General features: G+C 43.3%; 4 protein-coding genes across 4 annotated transcripts; 2 read left to right on the top strand and 2 right to left on the bottom strand.

The window, feature by feature from the left end:
• The first annotated feature begins 1,918 nt into the window (after positions 1 to 1,918).
• On the top strand, positions 1,919 to 2,485 carry LOC137318014 (histone H2B 1/2-like). Its single transcript, XM_067980998.1, has one exon. The coding sequence runs from the start codon at positions 2,032 to 2,034 to the stop codon at positions 2,404 to 2,406; it is 375 nt and encodes a 124-aa protein (XP_067837099.1). The 5' UTR covers positions 1,919 to 2,031; the 3' UTR covers positions 2,407 to 2,485.
• A 949-nt stretch (positions 2,486 to 3,434) lies between these two features.
• On the top strand, positions 3,435 to 3,824 carry LOC137318007 (histone H2A-like). The gene has a single exon (XM_067980992.1). The coding sequence runs from the start codon at positions 3,435 to 3,437 to the stop codon at positions 3,822 to 3,824; it is 390 nt and encodes a 129-aa protein (XP_067837093.1).
• A 6,192-nt stretch (positions 3,825 to 10,016) lies between these two features.
• Positions 10,017 to 10,526, bottom strand: LOC137317998 (histone H2A type 2-like). The gene is given in 3 exon segments (XM_067980984.1): positions 10,017 to 10,268; positions 10,271 to 10,316; positions 10,318 to 10,526. Coding segments are annotated over 3 exon segments (387 nt in total). The 3' UTR covers positions 10,017 to 10,136.
• A 912-nt stretch (positions 10,527 to 11,438) lies between these two features.
• Positions 11,439 to 11,813, bottom strand: LOC137317946 (histone H2B 1/2-like). The gene has a single exon (XM_067980942.1). The coding sequence runs from the start codon at positions 11,811 to 11,813 to the stop codon at positions 11,439 to 11,441; it is 375 nt and encodes a 124-aa protein (XP_067837043.1).
• Between the last annotated feature and the right edge of the window lie 5,661 nt (positions 11,814 to 17,474).

The following is a 17,474-nucleotide window of genomic DNA, read 5'->3' as shown; positions in this document are numbered from 1 at the left end:
AGCATCTGTGGAGCAGGGAAGCTCGGGTTAACGGTTCAGGTCAATGACCCTTCTATAGATCAGAAAGGTTAATCCGACATAATTTAAATAAGGAACTGGAATCTGCAGAGGGAAAAACTTCAGGAAATCAATTAATTTCACTGAATCCGGGCAATTGTGTCCTGTATCCACTGTACAGATCAGGAGAAATAATAATACAAAGGAACAAAGTTAAATTCAACGTTATGGGGGAAATAAATGAATATTTAAAATATTTTTTAAATATAAATTAGACCCGTTTGTGTTTTGGAAACACGATCCCTCTGAACATCATCAAATTTGATTCCAGTCTTGGTGTTTCTGAATTCAGCGTGCTGGGATTCAAACCTGTTGGAATTAACTGTTTGGAAGGCAGCTATACTCACCATGAAAGCGCCTTATTTCACGAGGAGAGAGAAGTAGAGTGTTTCTATGGAGTTTCACACTGAATTGCGCCCTTTGGGTTTTTGGTACTTGAATCACAGACAATAAATAGTTCCCAAACATCAGCCCCTGAACAGACACAACAAGCTGGTGGAATTTCTCATTCATAGATATTAAATAAGAGGATGACAAAAGCAAATAGGAAGAGGTTAGGAAGAAGTCACAAAAACAATTACAGAAGAAAACAGGAACCACGAAATCAAATTATCAAGGTATATGAAAAGAAATAATAAATTATTCTACAGATACAAAAATAACAAAATGAAAATCAGAATAGTTTGAGTGCCACTGAGGGATGCACAAGATAAACTCACAGGTAAGTTCAGCGAAATAGCAGAAATATTGAATTATTACTTTGCTCAGTATTTACCCGGGAGATTAACAGGGTGAACATGATATTAAAGGAAGAGGTCAATAAAGATATCAAGACATTTAAGTTAGAAAGGGTGGTTAAACTGGTCCTGATGGATTGTATCCGTGCATATTAAATGAAGCAAGGGAAGAGATAGCAGAGGCACTGTTACATATATAGACAAAATCATCACAAAGTGGAATAGTGCCAAAGGATTGGATGACAGCGAATGGGATTGTTATATTTTAAAACAGGAGATAGAACAAGTGCAGGGAACTATAGACCAGTTAACGAAAGGTCGGTGGTGGGGATGATCATGGAATCCTTTACTCAATGATGCAGTAGATAAACATCTAGAAACCGAAAATATAATAAGGAATAGTCAGCACGGATTTCAGAAAGGGAAGGTTTAATAGTTTGACAGAAGGTTTGACAGTTTAAATTACAGTTCAACAGAACTTATCTCCTTTTCAATTTTGTTCCTTTAGAAATAAACCTCTGTGTTTGTTTTCTATGACATTATCAACCTGAGTTGCTACTTTAATGATTTGTCAATCTGTACCCCTAAATCCCTTTGCTCTTCGACCCCATTTAGACTCTTGTTTTCCAAGCAGTGTGTGGCCTCCTTATTCCCCCGAGCAAAATGCACCACGTCACAACTTTCTATATGGAAATTCAATGGCCATTTACACCGCCTTTCAGCAAGTTTATTAAAGTCTTCTTGAATTTTGTTACATTCTTCCTCAGAATAGGCTATACCCACTAAATAATTACAAGCATTTCACACGACATTACAACAAATGTTTGCTCCAACAAAATGTTCTCCATTCCCAGTTTCTCTGAATCCCACTCGTGCAATATAATGTGAAGAATGAGTTTATCTTCTGTCCCTCTCTCATCTGCAAACTTCAATGTCAGGGGTTTGGGGACATCTACTGGCCGGAAGCAGAACTGCAACAGTTCGGAACAAATTGCTGAAACCGGACAATGTGCAGTGTGAGCGTGTTTGTGATTGGTGGCAGATACTGAATCTGATTGGATATCTGAAGAAACCTATCAGAGAGTGAAAGGAAAAGGTGACGTTTATCACTCCCAATGTCCCAATCACAATCATTGCCTTCCACCATCCCTTATTAGCATAGGGTTGTGGGGCTGCCTATTTAATCCGAGCTCGGAGTGGATTTGTGTCATTTCTGGGTCTGAAATTGAGTTTTGAGATGCCTGAGGACAAGAAAGCAGCTCCCAAGAAGGGCGCCAAGAAAACCTTGAGTAAAGCACCAGCCAAGGGCGGCAAGAAGCGGAGAAAGTCGAGGAAGGAGAGTTACTCCATCTACGTCTACAAAGTGATGAAGCAGGTTCACCCCGACACCGGCATCTCCTCAAAGGCCATGAGCATCATGAACTCCTTTGTGAACGATATTTTCGAGCGCATCGCGGGTGAGGCTTCCCGCCTGGCCCATTATAATAAACGCCACACCATCAGCTCCCGGGAGATCCAGACCGCTGTGCGCCTGTTGCTGCCCGGAGAACTGGCCAAACACGCCGTGTCGGAAGGGACAAAGGCGGTGACCAAGTACACCAGCTCCAAGTAAAACTCCACAATCAACTGAAAAAAAATAAACACAAAGGCTCTTTTAAGAGCCACCCACAGTCTCTCTGAAGACGCTGTGCCGACCCCTCTGTATGGAATAATTTTACTGTAGATAGTTTGATAGTAACTGTCTCTCTATAACTCTTGTGCTTTTCTAATTTCTCTTGAAATCTGGAAGATTCTCATAATCACTGCCAGGTATAATAATCTATGTGTCGCTTTCTGTTTAGTTCCAATAACCAAAAACGTGTCCCTGATCCTCTCATTCCCGTTCATATTCCGCCCCTTCCCCCGCGTCTGCCCCTTCATAGCCGTCTTAAGGCGATGGATTAGACTTCATTTCTTTCTCCTCTTCACGTTTGTTTGTTCGTTATTCGGGAATATCACTTTGAGAACCGCAATCCTTTGAAATGCAGCAACCCTGAAAGGGACGTCACACCGAGTACAGAAAAGTCGAAAGGCTCTGTCACTGTTCGACTTCTTACACCAGGAGTCTCGGCTCCGGTTTCGATCGCGCTGCAGCTCCTGTGAACAGGGATCAATCCACAATCTGTGGTTTGTTACTTTTACAAAGATTGAGCTGGAATCTGTCCCGTTACAAAATGTTACTTTACTCCCGCCAGATTGAAAGCGAACGGTGAAGGGAGCCGGATTTTAAACGGATTGTAAAAGATTCTGGAAGTTGTGACGGGAAATGTGCAATAACAGAGTAAAAGGAGAGAGATTTTTTAAACTTTGTCTTAAGGCGACATTATTTACTAAATCCGCTTCTTGTGTTACAAATATTTTGGCGGGCTTTTCAAATTTCAAAAAAACGGTTCAGTTCGGTATTTTCCGCCCTTTTCTCATTGCCGGCTATTGATTGGCGAATAAAACAGCTCTCTGATTGGGCTGTTCGCTAAACCAATGAGAGTGAAAACAGATTGACCAATTACAAGTGCCCCCACTTTATACCTCCAGAAGGTATAAGAAGGGCGAGTGCGGGAAGATTTCTTCATTCTTTGTGAAAGTGTTTGTGAGATTGTGGAAATGTCTGGAAGAGGAAAAACCGGCGGGAAAGCTCGGGCCAAGGCCAAGTCTCGCTCATCCCGGGCCGGACTGCAGTTCCCTGTGGGTCGTGTTCACAGGCTCCTGCGAAAGGGGAACTATGCTGAACGTGTGGGTGCCGGAGCCCCGGTCTATCTGGCTGCTGTGCTCGAGTATCTGACGGCTGAAATCCTCGAGCTGGCCGGCAACGCGGCCCGCGATAATAAGAAGACCCGCATCATCCCCAGACACCTGCAGCTGGCCATCCGCAACGACGAGGAGCTCAACAAGCTGCTGGGACGGGTGACCATCGCTCAGGGCGGGGTGCTGCCGAATATCCAGGCCGTGCTGCTGCCGAAGAAAACCAGCAATGTGAGCTCCAAGAGCAAGTAAATCGGCCAAGATTTAATCTGATCAACCCAAAGGCTCTTTTCAGAGCCACCCACTGTATCTGTGAAAGGGCTGGTTACTGTCTGAAGAGACTGACCTATTGATCACAGTTGACCCCGGTCTACGTTGATATATTACATCACTATAGCGGTTGAAGGAATGGGAGCCAATGTAAGTCACCGAACACAAGGGTGACAGGTGAACGGGAGTTGGAGGGAGTTAGAATAGGGCAACGGAGATTTGTAGGAGTTCATGTTTACAGAGCGTGGAAGATCGGAGGCTGACCAGGAGAGCATTGGAATAGCAAAGTCTGGAGGTAACAAGGGAATGGATGAGTGTTTCAGCACCAGATCAGCTGAGGCAGGGGCGGAGACGCGCGATGTTTCAAAGGTGGAATTAGGTCTTGGTGATGGAGCGGATATGTGGTCGGATGCTCATCTCAGGGTCAGATAGGACACAAAGGTTGCGAACGGTCATATTCCGGCTCACACAGTGGCCAGGGTCAAGTCTCTGTCCATCCCGGTCCCGGAATCGATCCAGTCCCCAAACAGGACCTGGGTCTGTCCATCCCGACCACTGAATCCATCCAGTCCCCACACAGGACCTGGGTATGTCCATCCCGGTCCCTGAATCTATCCAATTTCACACTGACTCCAGCTCTAATTCAATTCATAATAGCCACACATGACCAATCTCCATCCATTCCGGTCCCTGAATCTATCCAGTCCCCAATGACCTCAGCTCTAATTAAACTCATTTTACCCACACAGGAACTGTCTCTGTCCATCCCGGTCCCTGAATATATGCAGTCCACACACAGGAACTGGGTCTGTCCATCCAATACCTGAATCTATCCAGTCCACACACAGGACCTGGGTCTGTCCATCCAATACCTGAATCTATCCAGTCCACACACAGGACCTGGGTCTGTCCATCCAATATCTGAATCTATCCAGTCCCCACACAAGACCTGGGTCTGTCCATCCTGGTCCCTGAATCCATGCAGTCCCCATACAGGACCTGGGTCTGTCCATTCCGTTCCCTGATTCTGTCCAGTTCCCAATGACTTCAGCTCCAATAAACGCATTGTACCCACACACTAACTGTCTCTGTCCATCCCAGGACCTGAATCTACCCAGTCCCCACACAGGATCATTCTCCATTCATCCCAGTGCCTGATTCTATCCAGTCCCATACTGACCCAAGCACGGAAAGGTACAGATTGCCTTCCACACCGATTGATGTTTATTAAACTATTGGGCGCCTCCTGTCAGCTACAAATCTGAAACTAAAACTATCCCTCTTCCAACGTTTCCGTAGCGGCATTGATTGATTTTATTATGAAAGTGATTGTGTTGGAACTGTAGTGTGCCTCATTTATTGAATTTAAATTGTATATTCCGCCTTTTTTTCTGGAAACCCTTGAATATCAAGCCGGAGTCTGTAAGGATTGTCTCTGAATTTGTATTTCCTATTTGATGCTGGTGAAAATTTTATAAAGGACGGTAACTAATTCCTGGAGGCGGAGCTTTAATATGCACGTCCGCTTGTCCGTCATTCTGAGCCAGTCTCCTCCTCTCCCGCACTTCATGCTCTGTCTGTCATTCAAACACTCTTCCCCGGACTCTCCGATAATGTGCATTTCTCAACCAGGTCGGGGCGGGCTTTATAAATGCAGAAGAAAGGCGAGAGTCTTTCATTCAGCAGCGATCTGAGTGAAGAATCATCATGTCTGGCAGAGGTAAAGGAGGCAAAGGACTGGGCAAAGGCGGAGCCAAGCGGCACCGGAAAGTGCTTCGTGATAACATCCAGGGGATCACCAAACCAGCCATCCGCCGCCTGGCTCGCCGTGGCGGTGTCAAGCGGATCTCGGGTCTGATCTACGAGGAAACCCGCGGGGTGCTGAAGGTTTTCCTGGAGAATGTGATCAGGGACGCGGTCACCTACACTGAACACGCCAAGCGCAAGACGGTCACTGCCATGGATGTGGTGTACGCTCTGAAACGGCAGGGCCGCACTCTCTATGGATTCGGCGGCTGAACAACTCGACCCTTTCTAACCGGACACAAACCAAAGGCTCTTCTAAGAGCCACCCACCGCCTCACAGAGAGAGCACTGACCTGGGAACTGGTGCGGGGTTATATGGGGCTCGGGAATAGTTTTACAATTAAAGAGTTTTCTGTGACACACAGTACGGTGAGGTGGGATCGGCGGCGAGCTGTACCGGTTACTGAGAGGGAACTTTCCCTTATTGAATGCACTGAATTGTCCAGGAAACGTTATAAGTGAGTTTACCCGGAGCTGAATTCCCCCCCCCCCCACCACCTCGCTGAAATGTTCCTTCACTCCATTCGCTCTGTTTTGTTTCCATTTATCAGTCAGATGTTGTGATGTGGGACCGGGGGTTTCCATGGGAGAACAGGTTGAGCTGTGCCGCTGTGATAAGGGCCCAGCTTGTGATATGGATTTTCCCTCTGACGGTTGTTTCTGACACTGATACTGAGAGGGTTTGTGAAATTGAACCGTTTGAGCTCAGTCATTGGGGACCTGGAATTACCACAGGCCCAACTGGCAAACCCCGCTCAAAACCGAGACTACTTCTCATTGGTTGCTTTGCTTGAAAACTAATTTCCTTAACCAATCGGAGAGACGACAATAAGAAAACGGAGCAAATTGTTGGCCACAATTGACCGATTTTTTAAAATTTGAAAAAAGCCGCCAATTTCAGTGTATGAAATAAGTGAAGTTACTCGGACATGTCGTTTTTACACAAAGACTTAAAATCTCTTTGTAATAATGTTATTCCGTATTACACGTCCCAAATTCCGAGCGCTGTTTCAAAAACACATTGTCTATAACGTGCGGAATATAACCCCAATCATAGATTGCTGATATGGACAAATTTCACTTCTACCTGTAAAAATAACAAACTCCAGGTTATCAATTGATTCCGTTGCAGGGACTGAACAGGAACCGTGTGTCCTGAAAACGGAATCATGGACGAAGCCTGAAAATGAGCCAATTCTTTTCTCCAGTCGTTCATTCTGGATTGTTACACTGCGGGGAACGTGCTGCTAATATGCGGGATATTAAGATCAGTAATTAATTATTTCAGAGATTGGCTCCACAGTGAGAAAGAGGAAGGAACTGAATTCTGATTCATAGCCCTGAAACTGGTGGTTCACGGGAAAACCGGGGGCGGTGTAAATCTGAATGAGAGCGAGAGCAAAGCAAAAGGGAATTGAACGGACCCCGGCCCCGTGTTCACTTTATTGGGCAGTAAATTCTACAGAGGCAAACATTAAAATGGAGTAGTTTCACTTAATTTCTTTCCATTTATCCACCAGATTCAAAGGATGATGACCGAGTAAAGCAGCAACTCTGTATCTGTCAGTCTCTGGTCCCGTATGTGAGTCGGATTCATTCTGAATCTGTCAGTCTCTGGTAATGTGTGTGAGTGTGGGATTCATTCTGTATCTATCAGTCTCGTGTACTGTGTGTGAGTGTGGGATTCATTCTGTATCTGTCAGTCTCTCGTACTGTGTGCGCTGTGGGATTCATTCTGTATCTATCAGTCTCTGGTACTGTGTGTGAGTGTGGGATTCATTCTCTATCTATCAGTCTCTGGTACTGTGTGTGAGTGTGGGATTCATTCTGTATCTGTCAGTCTCGGGTACTGTGTGTGAGTGTGGGATTCTTTCGAGATCTGTCAGTCTCTGGTACTGTGTGCGAGTGTGGGATTCATTCTGTATCTGTCATTCTCTGGTACTGTGTGTGAGTGTGGGAATCATCCTGTATCTGTCAGTCTCTGGTACTATGTGTGAGTGTGGGATTCATTCTGTATCTGTCAGTCTCTGGTACTGTATTTGAATGTGGGATTAATTCTAAATCTCTCTGTCTCTTGTCCTGTGTGTGAGTGTGGGGTACATTCTGTATTCGTCAGTTTCTGGTACTGTGTGTGAGAGAGGGATTTATTCTGTATCTGTCAGTCTCTTGGCCTGTGTGTGAATGTTGGATTCATTCTGGATCTGTCCGTCTCTGGTACTGTGTGTGAGTGTGGGATTCATTCTGTATCTGTCAGTTTCTGGTACTGTGTGTGAGTGTGGGATTCATTCTGTATCTGTCAGTCTCTGGTACTGTATTTGAATGTAGGATTCAATCTAAATCTGTCAGTCTCTTGTCCTGTGTGTGAGTGTGGGGTGCATTCTGTATTTGTTAGTCTCTGGTACTGTGTGTGAATGTGGGATACATTCTGTATCTGTCAGTCTCTGGTACTGTGTGTGAGTAAGGGATTTATTCTTTATCTGTTAGTCTCTGGTACTGTGTGTGAGTGTGGGATTCACTCTGTATCTGTCAGTCTCTAGTACTGTATGTGAGTTTGGGATTCCTTCTGCATGTCAATCTCTGTACTGTATCTGAGTGTGAGATTCATTCTGTGTCTATATTTATTCTCTCAGATTACATTATGGTGTTCAATATCTTAATGTTTAAATAGTTTTTATCAATATGGATACACTTTAGGATTTGATGCTGGAGGTTTTAATCAGATAATTTGTGTGCTTTTTGGACAACTATTAAATCTGTATCTCTGAGTAATATTATGAATGATAATGTATCTTTCAAACTGACATTTTTGAATTGGTACATAATGTGCAGATCAGTCTGCACGAAATGAATTGATGCTGCATCTTTAATTTTTGATTGTAAGATTTTTGGACTTGTGTGTCTGTGATACTGTGTCATTAAATCTCTTAACATGAGTATATTATAAACTGGTATCTAATGTGTTTCTCAGGTTATACTGTCACAGCATTTCTCAATCTGATATTGTACATGAGTTTTGGACTTGCAATTTGTATCCGAATGATGCACTATTCGAATGAATAAGGCATGTATTGAACTCACGTGTGTGTGAGAGTTCTGGGCTCGTATTCAATTTGAATCTCGGGGTACCTGGTATTTAATTCACGGCTAACATTGCCATTTTGTGAAATTGACAATCTGAAAACGAGACTTTGGACTGGAATTTTTGAATCCACCTGTCAGCGGGACTGAGTTCGGGAGAAATGGAACAGTGTTTGCCTCACCTCCTCTGTTTGGCTGTTGGATTGAAAATGTGTCTCTGGAACTTGGGATCAGTGTGGGACTGACTACTTCTGCTGTCTGAGACTGTGGAACTGATGACCTGTCTGTGTCTCTGTGCTCTCAGAGTGATAATATACCTACTGTGTGTGAGAAGGCGCTGGCTGCACTGTTCCTTTGCCTCGGGTGGAGGAAACGTCACATTCACTCTGGCTTGTTCAAGGGTTTGCCTGTAGAAAGAAACGTATCGCATGTAACTCAAGAACAGGTGAGGTAGAAAATACGTAAGTGATCAGTTTAATAACTGTTAACCCATCAACACATCCAGTGGCACATTTGGACAGGGAAACTACTGGCAAACAGGTACAGAATGGTCTGATTCCGGTCCTACACTTTCACGTGAGGCATCTACACCCACAGTGTCACTCTAACTCGGACATCGATACAGGGAGAGGCTCCGGCACGCGTGCAAAGTACAAGAGATGCAAGTTTACATTTCCGATATAGTATCAGCTTGGCACTGTTGGAAATATTTTCATTTCTAATGAACCAGACTCGGATCAAATAAAGTTTGTCTATTTTCCCTCTCCAGTTATTGTGACAGAGGCTGTTTCACTGTAACTCGCACGAATAGAACTTAAGTGTTTTCGCTCAGCGCTAGAATCAGAAGCAGTGTAAAACTTAGTGTCACATTCACTGCGGTACTCGTCACTGACACAGGAACAGACTGACAGGGACAGAATAAATCCCTCACTCAGCCAATAACAGACAAATTTCATTCACTGATTCAGCAATCGCTGACACAATAATCAACACATCCGTCACCTTCTGGCGGACAAATCTGGGTATTGGAAGTCAGACCGAGTAAGTGTTCTGGGAGGATGAGACTGTAAATAACACTTACAATAATGGCCGCAACACAATAGAGTGCCTCTTGTTGCCGATGATCAAACTCACCTGTTATTTATGTATTCCACCCTCCCAGTTTAATGAACTGATTATTTTGTGCCTCATTTCCTATACAATCTGTAAATTTCAACCTATTGGAGGTTGGCGACATCTACTGTCCAGAAGCGAGTATTGAACAGATTATTTGTATTCAACAACATATCGTTAGTTTCTAACTAAGCGATTTATTATTAAATTAAGCTCTGACTCGCTTCAGCCCTTTCATAGATACAGTGGGTGGCTCTGAAAAGAGCCTTTGGGTTATCAGATTAAATCTTGACCGGTTTACTTGCTCTTGGTGCTCACACTGCTGGTTTTCTTCGGCAGCAGCACGGCCTGGATATTAGGCAGCACCCCGCCCTGAGCGATGGTCACCCGTCCCAGCAGCTTGTTGAGCTCCTCGTCGTTGCGGATGGCCAGCTGCAGGTGTCTGGGGATGATGCGGGTCTTCTTGTTGTCTCGGGCCGCGTTGCCGGCCAGCTCGAGGATTTCAGCCGTCAGATACTCGAGCACAGCAGCCAGATAGACCGGGGCTCCGGCACCCACACGTTCAGCATAGTTCCCCTTTCGCAGGAGCCTGTGAACACGGCCCACAGGGAACTGCAGTCCGGCCCGGGATGAGCGAGACTTGGCCTTGGCCCGAGCTTTCCCGCCGGTTTTTCCTCTTCCAGACATTTCCACAATCTCACAAACACTTTCACAAAGAATGAAGAATGACGAATGACGGCTGTATTAACCCTTTTTATTGACTGAAAGATCATCTGATTGGTTGGGCATTATTACACCTCATTTGCCTATTTCAATAACCAATCAGATAGCTGGAAATTAGATGAGGGCGGGATTTAACGGCCTCAACGGACAGATCAGGAATTTTATGAATTTCAAAAAACCCGCCAGTGTCGTAAAGGACCGGATTTAGATCAATGTCGCCCTGAGCACAAGATTTTAAACCCATTCATTTTATCTTGTCTTATTCAGCGCTACCCGTCACCAATCGCTGGCGCTGTTTTAAAATCTGCTTTAATTTATGGCTCATTCTATTATCGCTTACAAACTGTACCGGACGGGACTAAAGCCCCATTCATAGCATTCCGTGAAGGGACACGTTTCAATTCAGTCTTTATGAAAGTCACACGTTATAGTTTGTTCCTTTCTCACAGAGCCGGGAGTGCTTCTATGAAACGAGGGACCCGGACGGAATTCTCATTCTGCCCCTATTCCGCTGTGTTTCTGCAAGAGGTGCGTTTGCTTTTAATATGGGGATTTTCACCTCAGACATTAAACATTTCTGAGATTGAATTCATAGAGATAATGGAATTGCTCCCGGGGTCATTCAGGGTGTGTTCGTGGCTGGAATAGTAACGCTTTAAGAACAAAACGAATGGGAAGGAGCGGATCAGAAACTCGCGTTCAGTTTATGGGTCAGAAATTTCAACGGTGCAGTTACAGTATCAGTTTTGGATTGGAATAATATCGCGGTATTAAAAAGATACTAAGCAATTATATAGGAACTGCAGCTCTTTCAGAGAGGTTGTGGGTGGCTCTTAAAAGAGCCGTTGTGGTTTTTTTTCAGTACATTGTGGAGTTTCACTTGGAGCTGGTGTACTTGGTCACCGCCTTTGTCCCTTCCGACACAGCGTGCTTGGCCAGTTCCCCGGGCAGCAGCAGGCGCACGGCGGTCTGGATCTCCCGGGAGCTGATGGTCGCCCGCTTGTTGTAATGGGCCAGGCGGGGAGCCTCACCCGCGATGCGCTCGAAAATATCGTTCACAAAGGAGTTCATGATGCCCATGGCCTTGGAGGAGATGCCGGTGTCGGGGTGAACCTGCTTCATCACTTTGTAGATGTAGATGGAGTAACTCTCCTTCCTCGACTTTCTCCGCTTCTTACCGCCCTTGGCTGGTGCTTTACTCAAGGTTTTCTTGGCGCCCTTCTTGGGAGCTGCTTTCTTGTCCTCAGGCATTTTCAAACTCAATTTGAGACTCAGAAATGACCCAAATCCGCTCCGAGCTCGGATTAAATAGGAAGCCGCACAGCCCTATGCTAATGTGGGATGGGGGAAGGCAATGATTGTGATTGGGCCACTGATAGTGATGTAACAATAATTATTCACTGTAACTCTCTGATTGGATATCTGAAGAAACCAATCAGATTTAGAACCTGCCACCAATCACAAACACGCTCCCACTGCACATTGTTCGGTTTCAGCAATTTGTTCCGAACTGTTGCAGTTCTGGTTCCGGCCAGTAGATGTCCCCAAACCCCGGGTCATTGAAGTTTGCAGATGAGAGAGGGACAGAAGATAAACTCATTCTTCACAATATCTTGCACGAGTGTGATTTAGAAAAACTGGGAATGGAGACGAGATGCAAATACATTTTGTTAGACCAAACATTGGTTTTAATGCTGTGTTAAATTCTTGTAATTGATTTTGGGATTATAGCCAATACTTCGACAAAATATACTTGCAGAACGGCCGTGTAAATGCGCATTGAATTTCAATATAGAAAGTTGTGAGCTGGTGCATTTTGTTAGGGGGAATAAGGAGGCCACATACTGCTTGGAAAATATGAGTTTAAAAGGGGTAGAGGAGCAATGTAAATCGTGTCCTGAGAAATCAGAGAGAAATACTGCGCAATGCAAGTGAAAAATAACGGGGTAAATTCACAACTATCGAATGAGTGAAACAAAAACTTTATTTTGAATCAATTGTCTTCATTTTGCAGTCACAAAACGTGCAAAATTACGAGAGTAGAAGTGACAGACAGAAACTTTCCTCACATTGCACATTGTCCTGTTTCTGCAACCACGACAGATAATGTGAATTTGTTTTCCGCTCTTTCACAGTTCTCGCCTACGTCCAGTAGAGGTCAGTCTCTTGTACTGTGCATGAGAGCGGGATTTCATCTGTATCTGTCAATCTCTGATACTGTGTGTGTGGGATTCATTCTGCATCTGTCATTCTCTGGTACTGAGTATGAGCATGGTATTTATTCTGTATCTCTCAGTCTCTGGCACTACATATGAGTTTAGGATCGTTCTGTATCTGCCAGTCTCTTTCACTGTATATGAGAGAGGGATTAATTCTGTATCTGCCAGTCTCAGGTACTGTACATAAGTGTGGAATTAACTCTGTTACTGTCAGTCTCTTGTGCTATCTGTGAGTGTGCGATTCATTCTGCATCTGCCATTCTCAGCTACTTTATCTCAGTGTGGCATTCATTCTGTAATTCAGTCCCTGAGACAAAGTGCAAATCTGGATTCACTCTGTATTCTTATTTCAGTTCCCAGTATTTTACTTGAAACTGTATCTTTCATACTTTAAAGTATATGCAGTTTTTCGTCAAGTATTTAATTTGTAAATATGGATATATTTTTCGATTTTCTTTAATCAAACAAAGTGTGTGGGTTTTGGAGTAGTGTTTCATCTTAATCTCTAAACTCATATGTGAATGATAATGTACCTTTCAATCTGTTCATGGTGAAATTATTGGACTGGTATGTAATGTGTAGCTCAGATCTGCAATAATGCCTGTGAGTACTGTCTGTGAGTGTGGGATTCATTGTGTTCCTGTCAGTTTCTGGTACTGTGTGTGAGTGAGCTTAATTTTGTATCTGTCAGTCTCTGGTGCTGTATGTGGGTGTGGGATTCATTCTGTATCTGTCAGTCTCTGGTACTGTGTGTGAATGTGGGATTCATTCTGTATCTGTCAGTCTCTGGTGCTGTGTGTGAGTGTGGGTTTCATTCTGTATCGATCAGTCTCTGGTATTGCATGTGAGTGTGAGATTCATTCTGTGTATGTCAGTCCCTGGTACTGAATGTGAGTGTGGGATTCATTCTGTATCTGTCAGTCCCTGGTACTGAATGTGAGTGTGGGAATCATTCTGTATCTGTCAGTCCCTGGTACTGTGTGTGAGTGTGGGATTCATTCTGTATCTGTCAGTCTCTGGTACAGTATGTGAGTGTGGGATTCATTCAATATCTGTTAGACCCTGGTATTGTGTGTGAATGAGGGTTTCATTCTGTTCCCCTCAGTGTCAGGCGATATATGTGAGGGAGTCATTCATTCTGCATCTATCAATTTCTAGTACTGTTTGTGAGTGATATGAATGTTGTCTCCGTCAGTCCGTGCTACAGTGTGCGAGTGTGGGTTTCATTCTGTTTTTCAGTCTCTGGTACTGTGGAAGTGTGTGATTCATTCTATGTCTGTCAGTCCCTTGTACTGTGTGTGAGTGTCGGATTCATTCGGTATCTGTCAGTCACTGTTACGTTGTGTGAGTGTAGGATTCATTCTGTATCTGTCAATCACTGGTATATTGTGCGAGTGTGGGTTTCATTCTATTTGTCAGCCTCTGGTACTGTGGGAGTGTGTGATTCATTCCATGTCTGTCAGTCCCTTGTGCTGTGTGTGAGTGTCGGATTCATTCGGTATCTGTCAGTCAATGTTACATTGTTTGAGTGTTGGTTTCAATCTGCATCTCAGTATCTGGCCCTCTATCTGAGTGTGAGATTCATTCTTTATCTGTATGTAATTTGCATCTCCGTTTACACTATGGTGGTCAAAACTATCTTTAATACCTCAATGTATCAATATTTTTCCCAGTGTTTAATTGGTAGATAATGATACATTTTAAAATGTAATGTAGGTTATAATCAGAGAATGTGGGCACTTTTTGGACTTCAATTAAATCTGTATCGATGGGAAAACAATTGTGAATTAGTTCATCTACCAAAATGATATGGTGACATTTTTGAACTTTTATATCATGTGGAGCTCAGTCTGCATGAATGGAACACAGTGTATTTCAGTCTGAATCGTTTTCAGTTTTTTTGTAGTGGTTTATAATGTGTAGATCAGTCTGCACTAATGCAATTGATAATGTATCTTTCAATCTGACACTGTGAGATTTTTGGACTGATAAGTATTGTGTAACTCAGACTGCATTAATGTGTGTGACTGTGAGATTCATTCTGTATCTGTCAGTCCCAAGTACTGTCTGTGAATGTGTGATTCATTCTGTATCTGTCAGGCTCTGGTACTTTGGAAGTATGTGATTCATTCTATATCTGTCAATCCCTTGTACTGTGTGTGAATATAGGATTCATTCTCTATCTGTCAGTCACTGTTACATTGTGTGAGCGCTGCTTTCCTTCAGTTTGTCAGTCTCTGGCCCACTATCTGAGTGTGAGATTCATTCTTTATCTCTATGTAATTTGTATCTCCATTTACAGTATGGTGTTCAAATCTGTATCTTTAATACCTCAATGTATGCATATTTTTCCCAGTGTTTAATTGGCTGATAATGAAATTCTGTAGAATATAGTCAGAGAATGTGTGCACTTTTGAGAATACTATTAAATCTGTATCGATGTGAACACAATTGTGCATTAGTTTATCTTCCAAACTGATAAAGTGACATTTTTGAACTTGTATATGACGTGTAGCTTAGTCTGCATGAATGGAAAACTGTATATTTCAGAGTGAATTTGCATCAGTTTTTTGTCGTGGTTTATAATGTGTAGATCAGTCTGCACTAATGGAATTGATACTGTATCTTTCAATCTGATACTTCTTGGACTGGTAAGTAATGTGTTACTCAGCCTGCACTAATGTGTGATTCATTTTGTATCTCCCAGTCTCTGGAACAGTGTGTGAGTGTGAGATTCATTCTGTATCTTGTCAGTAGTGTGTGTGAGTTTGTGATTTATTCCATATATGCAGTCTCTGATACTGTGAGTGTGGGATTTATTCTATGTCTTTCAGTCTCCAGTCTTGTATGTGGGTGTTGAATTCATTCTATATATGCAGCCTCTCAGACTGCATGTTGGTGTGGGATGCATTCTCTATCTGTCAGTCTCTGGTACTTTGTGTGAGTGTGTGATTCATTCTCTATCTGTCAGACTCTGGTACTGTGTGAATGTGGGTGTCATTAATTATCTGTCAGTCTCTATTACTTTATGAGAGTGAGTAATTAACCAGATATCTAGCAGTCCTTGGTACTGTATGCCAGTGTGGGATTCAATCTGTATCTGTCATCTCTGGTACCATATGTGAGTGTAGGATTCGCTCCGTGTCTGTCAGTCTCTAGTATTGTATGTGAGTTTGGGATTCCTTCTGCATCTGTCAGTCTCTGGTACTGTATCTGAGTGTGAGATTCATTCTGTATTTGCATGTAATTATTCTCTCAGATTGCCTTATTGCGTTCAAAATTGTAGCTTTAATATCTTCATGTTTAGGTCATATTTCTCATTATTTAACTGGTAAATATGGGTAAACTTTAGGATTTGACGCTGTAGGTTTTAATCAGATAATTTGTGTGCTTTTTGAACTACTTTTTAATCTGTATCTCTGAAAGTACAATTGTGAATGATAATGTACATTTCAAATTGATATGGTGACACTTTTCAAATGGTATATAATGTGTATCTCAGTCTGCACGAATAGAATTGATACTGTATCTATAAATCTCATACTATGAGTGTATTATAAACTGATATCTAATTTGTTTCTCAGGTTACACTGTCACAGCATTTCTCAATCTGATACTGTACATGAGTTTTGGACATATATGGAATTTGTATCACATGATACATGCAATATCCATTCCAATAGTGCAGTGAACGAACATGTGTGTGTGAGTTCTGGGCAAGTATTCAATTGGAAACTCAGGGTACATTATTGGGTTTCATTCTGTCCCTTCCAATCGGGTGCCATGTGTGATTTCGATCTGTTATTTAATTCGTACCTAATGTTGCCCTATTGTGAGATTGACACAGTGCCTTTCAATCTGATAGTGTGATCTTGGACTGGGATTTTTGTATCTGCCTGTCAGCGGGACTCAGCTCGGAGCAAATGGAACAGCGTCTGCCTCACCTGCTCTGTTTGAATGTTGGATTGAAAATGTGTCTGTGGAACTTGGGATCAGTGTGGGACTGAGTGCTTCTACTGTCTGAGACTGTGGAACTGATGACCATTCTGTGTCTCTGTGCGCTGTGTGTGATAATGTACTTACTGTGTGGGAGAAGGAGTGGGCTGCACTGTTCCTTGTGCCTCGAGTGGAGGAAACATAACACTGATTCTGGGTCCTTCAACGATTTGCTTGTAGGAAGAAATTTATCTCTTGTAACTCAAGAACCAGTGAGGCAGAAAATACAAAAGTGTTCGAATTAATTTCTATGTTAATGATTATTTTGAATATCCACAAATGAAAATCAGCGATACAAACAGTGTCAGTGTCTGACTCCACTGCAGTACTGCAGCACTCAGCTTCTGCACACCACGTGTGTTGGGCTGTTTTACAACAATTTCGTGACATCCAGACACAACCCAACCCCTGCACTGATCCATGAGTGGCACTACCCGATGGGGCAGGGACCTTTGTACAGGTCAGGTCTCTAATCCCCTCTCCCATGGGACTAACCGTTCAAATGAAACCAAACAGCCGTTGTTTAAAATGTGTCCTTCACACTTCTCACCTGGTGCCTTCAATAGATGCTCTTTGTATAACTCCCCACATCCTTCCTGTCCGGCTCTGTTTCCACCCGTCACTGTCCAATAACAACAAACAGGGTGAGACTGGAACGAAACCAGGAACATTCACTACTGGTTTGGGGAGAGAAAGC

This window comes from Heptranchias perlo, unplaced genomic scaffold (genome assembly GCF_035084215.1).
Source record: "Heptranchias perlo isolate sHepPer1 unplaced genomic scaffold, sHepPer1.hap1 HAP1_SCAFFOLD_64, whole genome shotgun sequence".
NCBI lineage: Eukaryota > Metazoa > Chordata > Chondrichthyes > Hexanchiformes > Hexanchidae > Heptranchias > Heptranchias perlo.
Note: the sequence above shows the minus strand (reverse complement) of the source record. Positions and strands in the feature narration are given on the sequence as shown.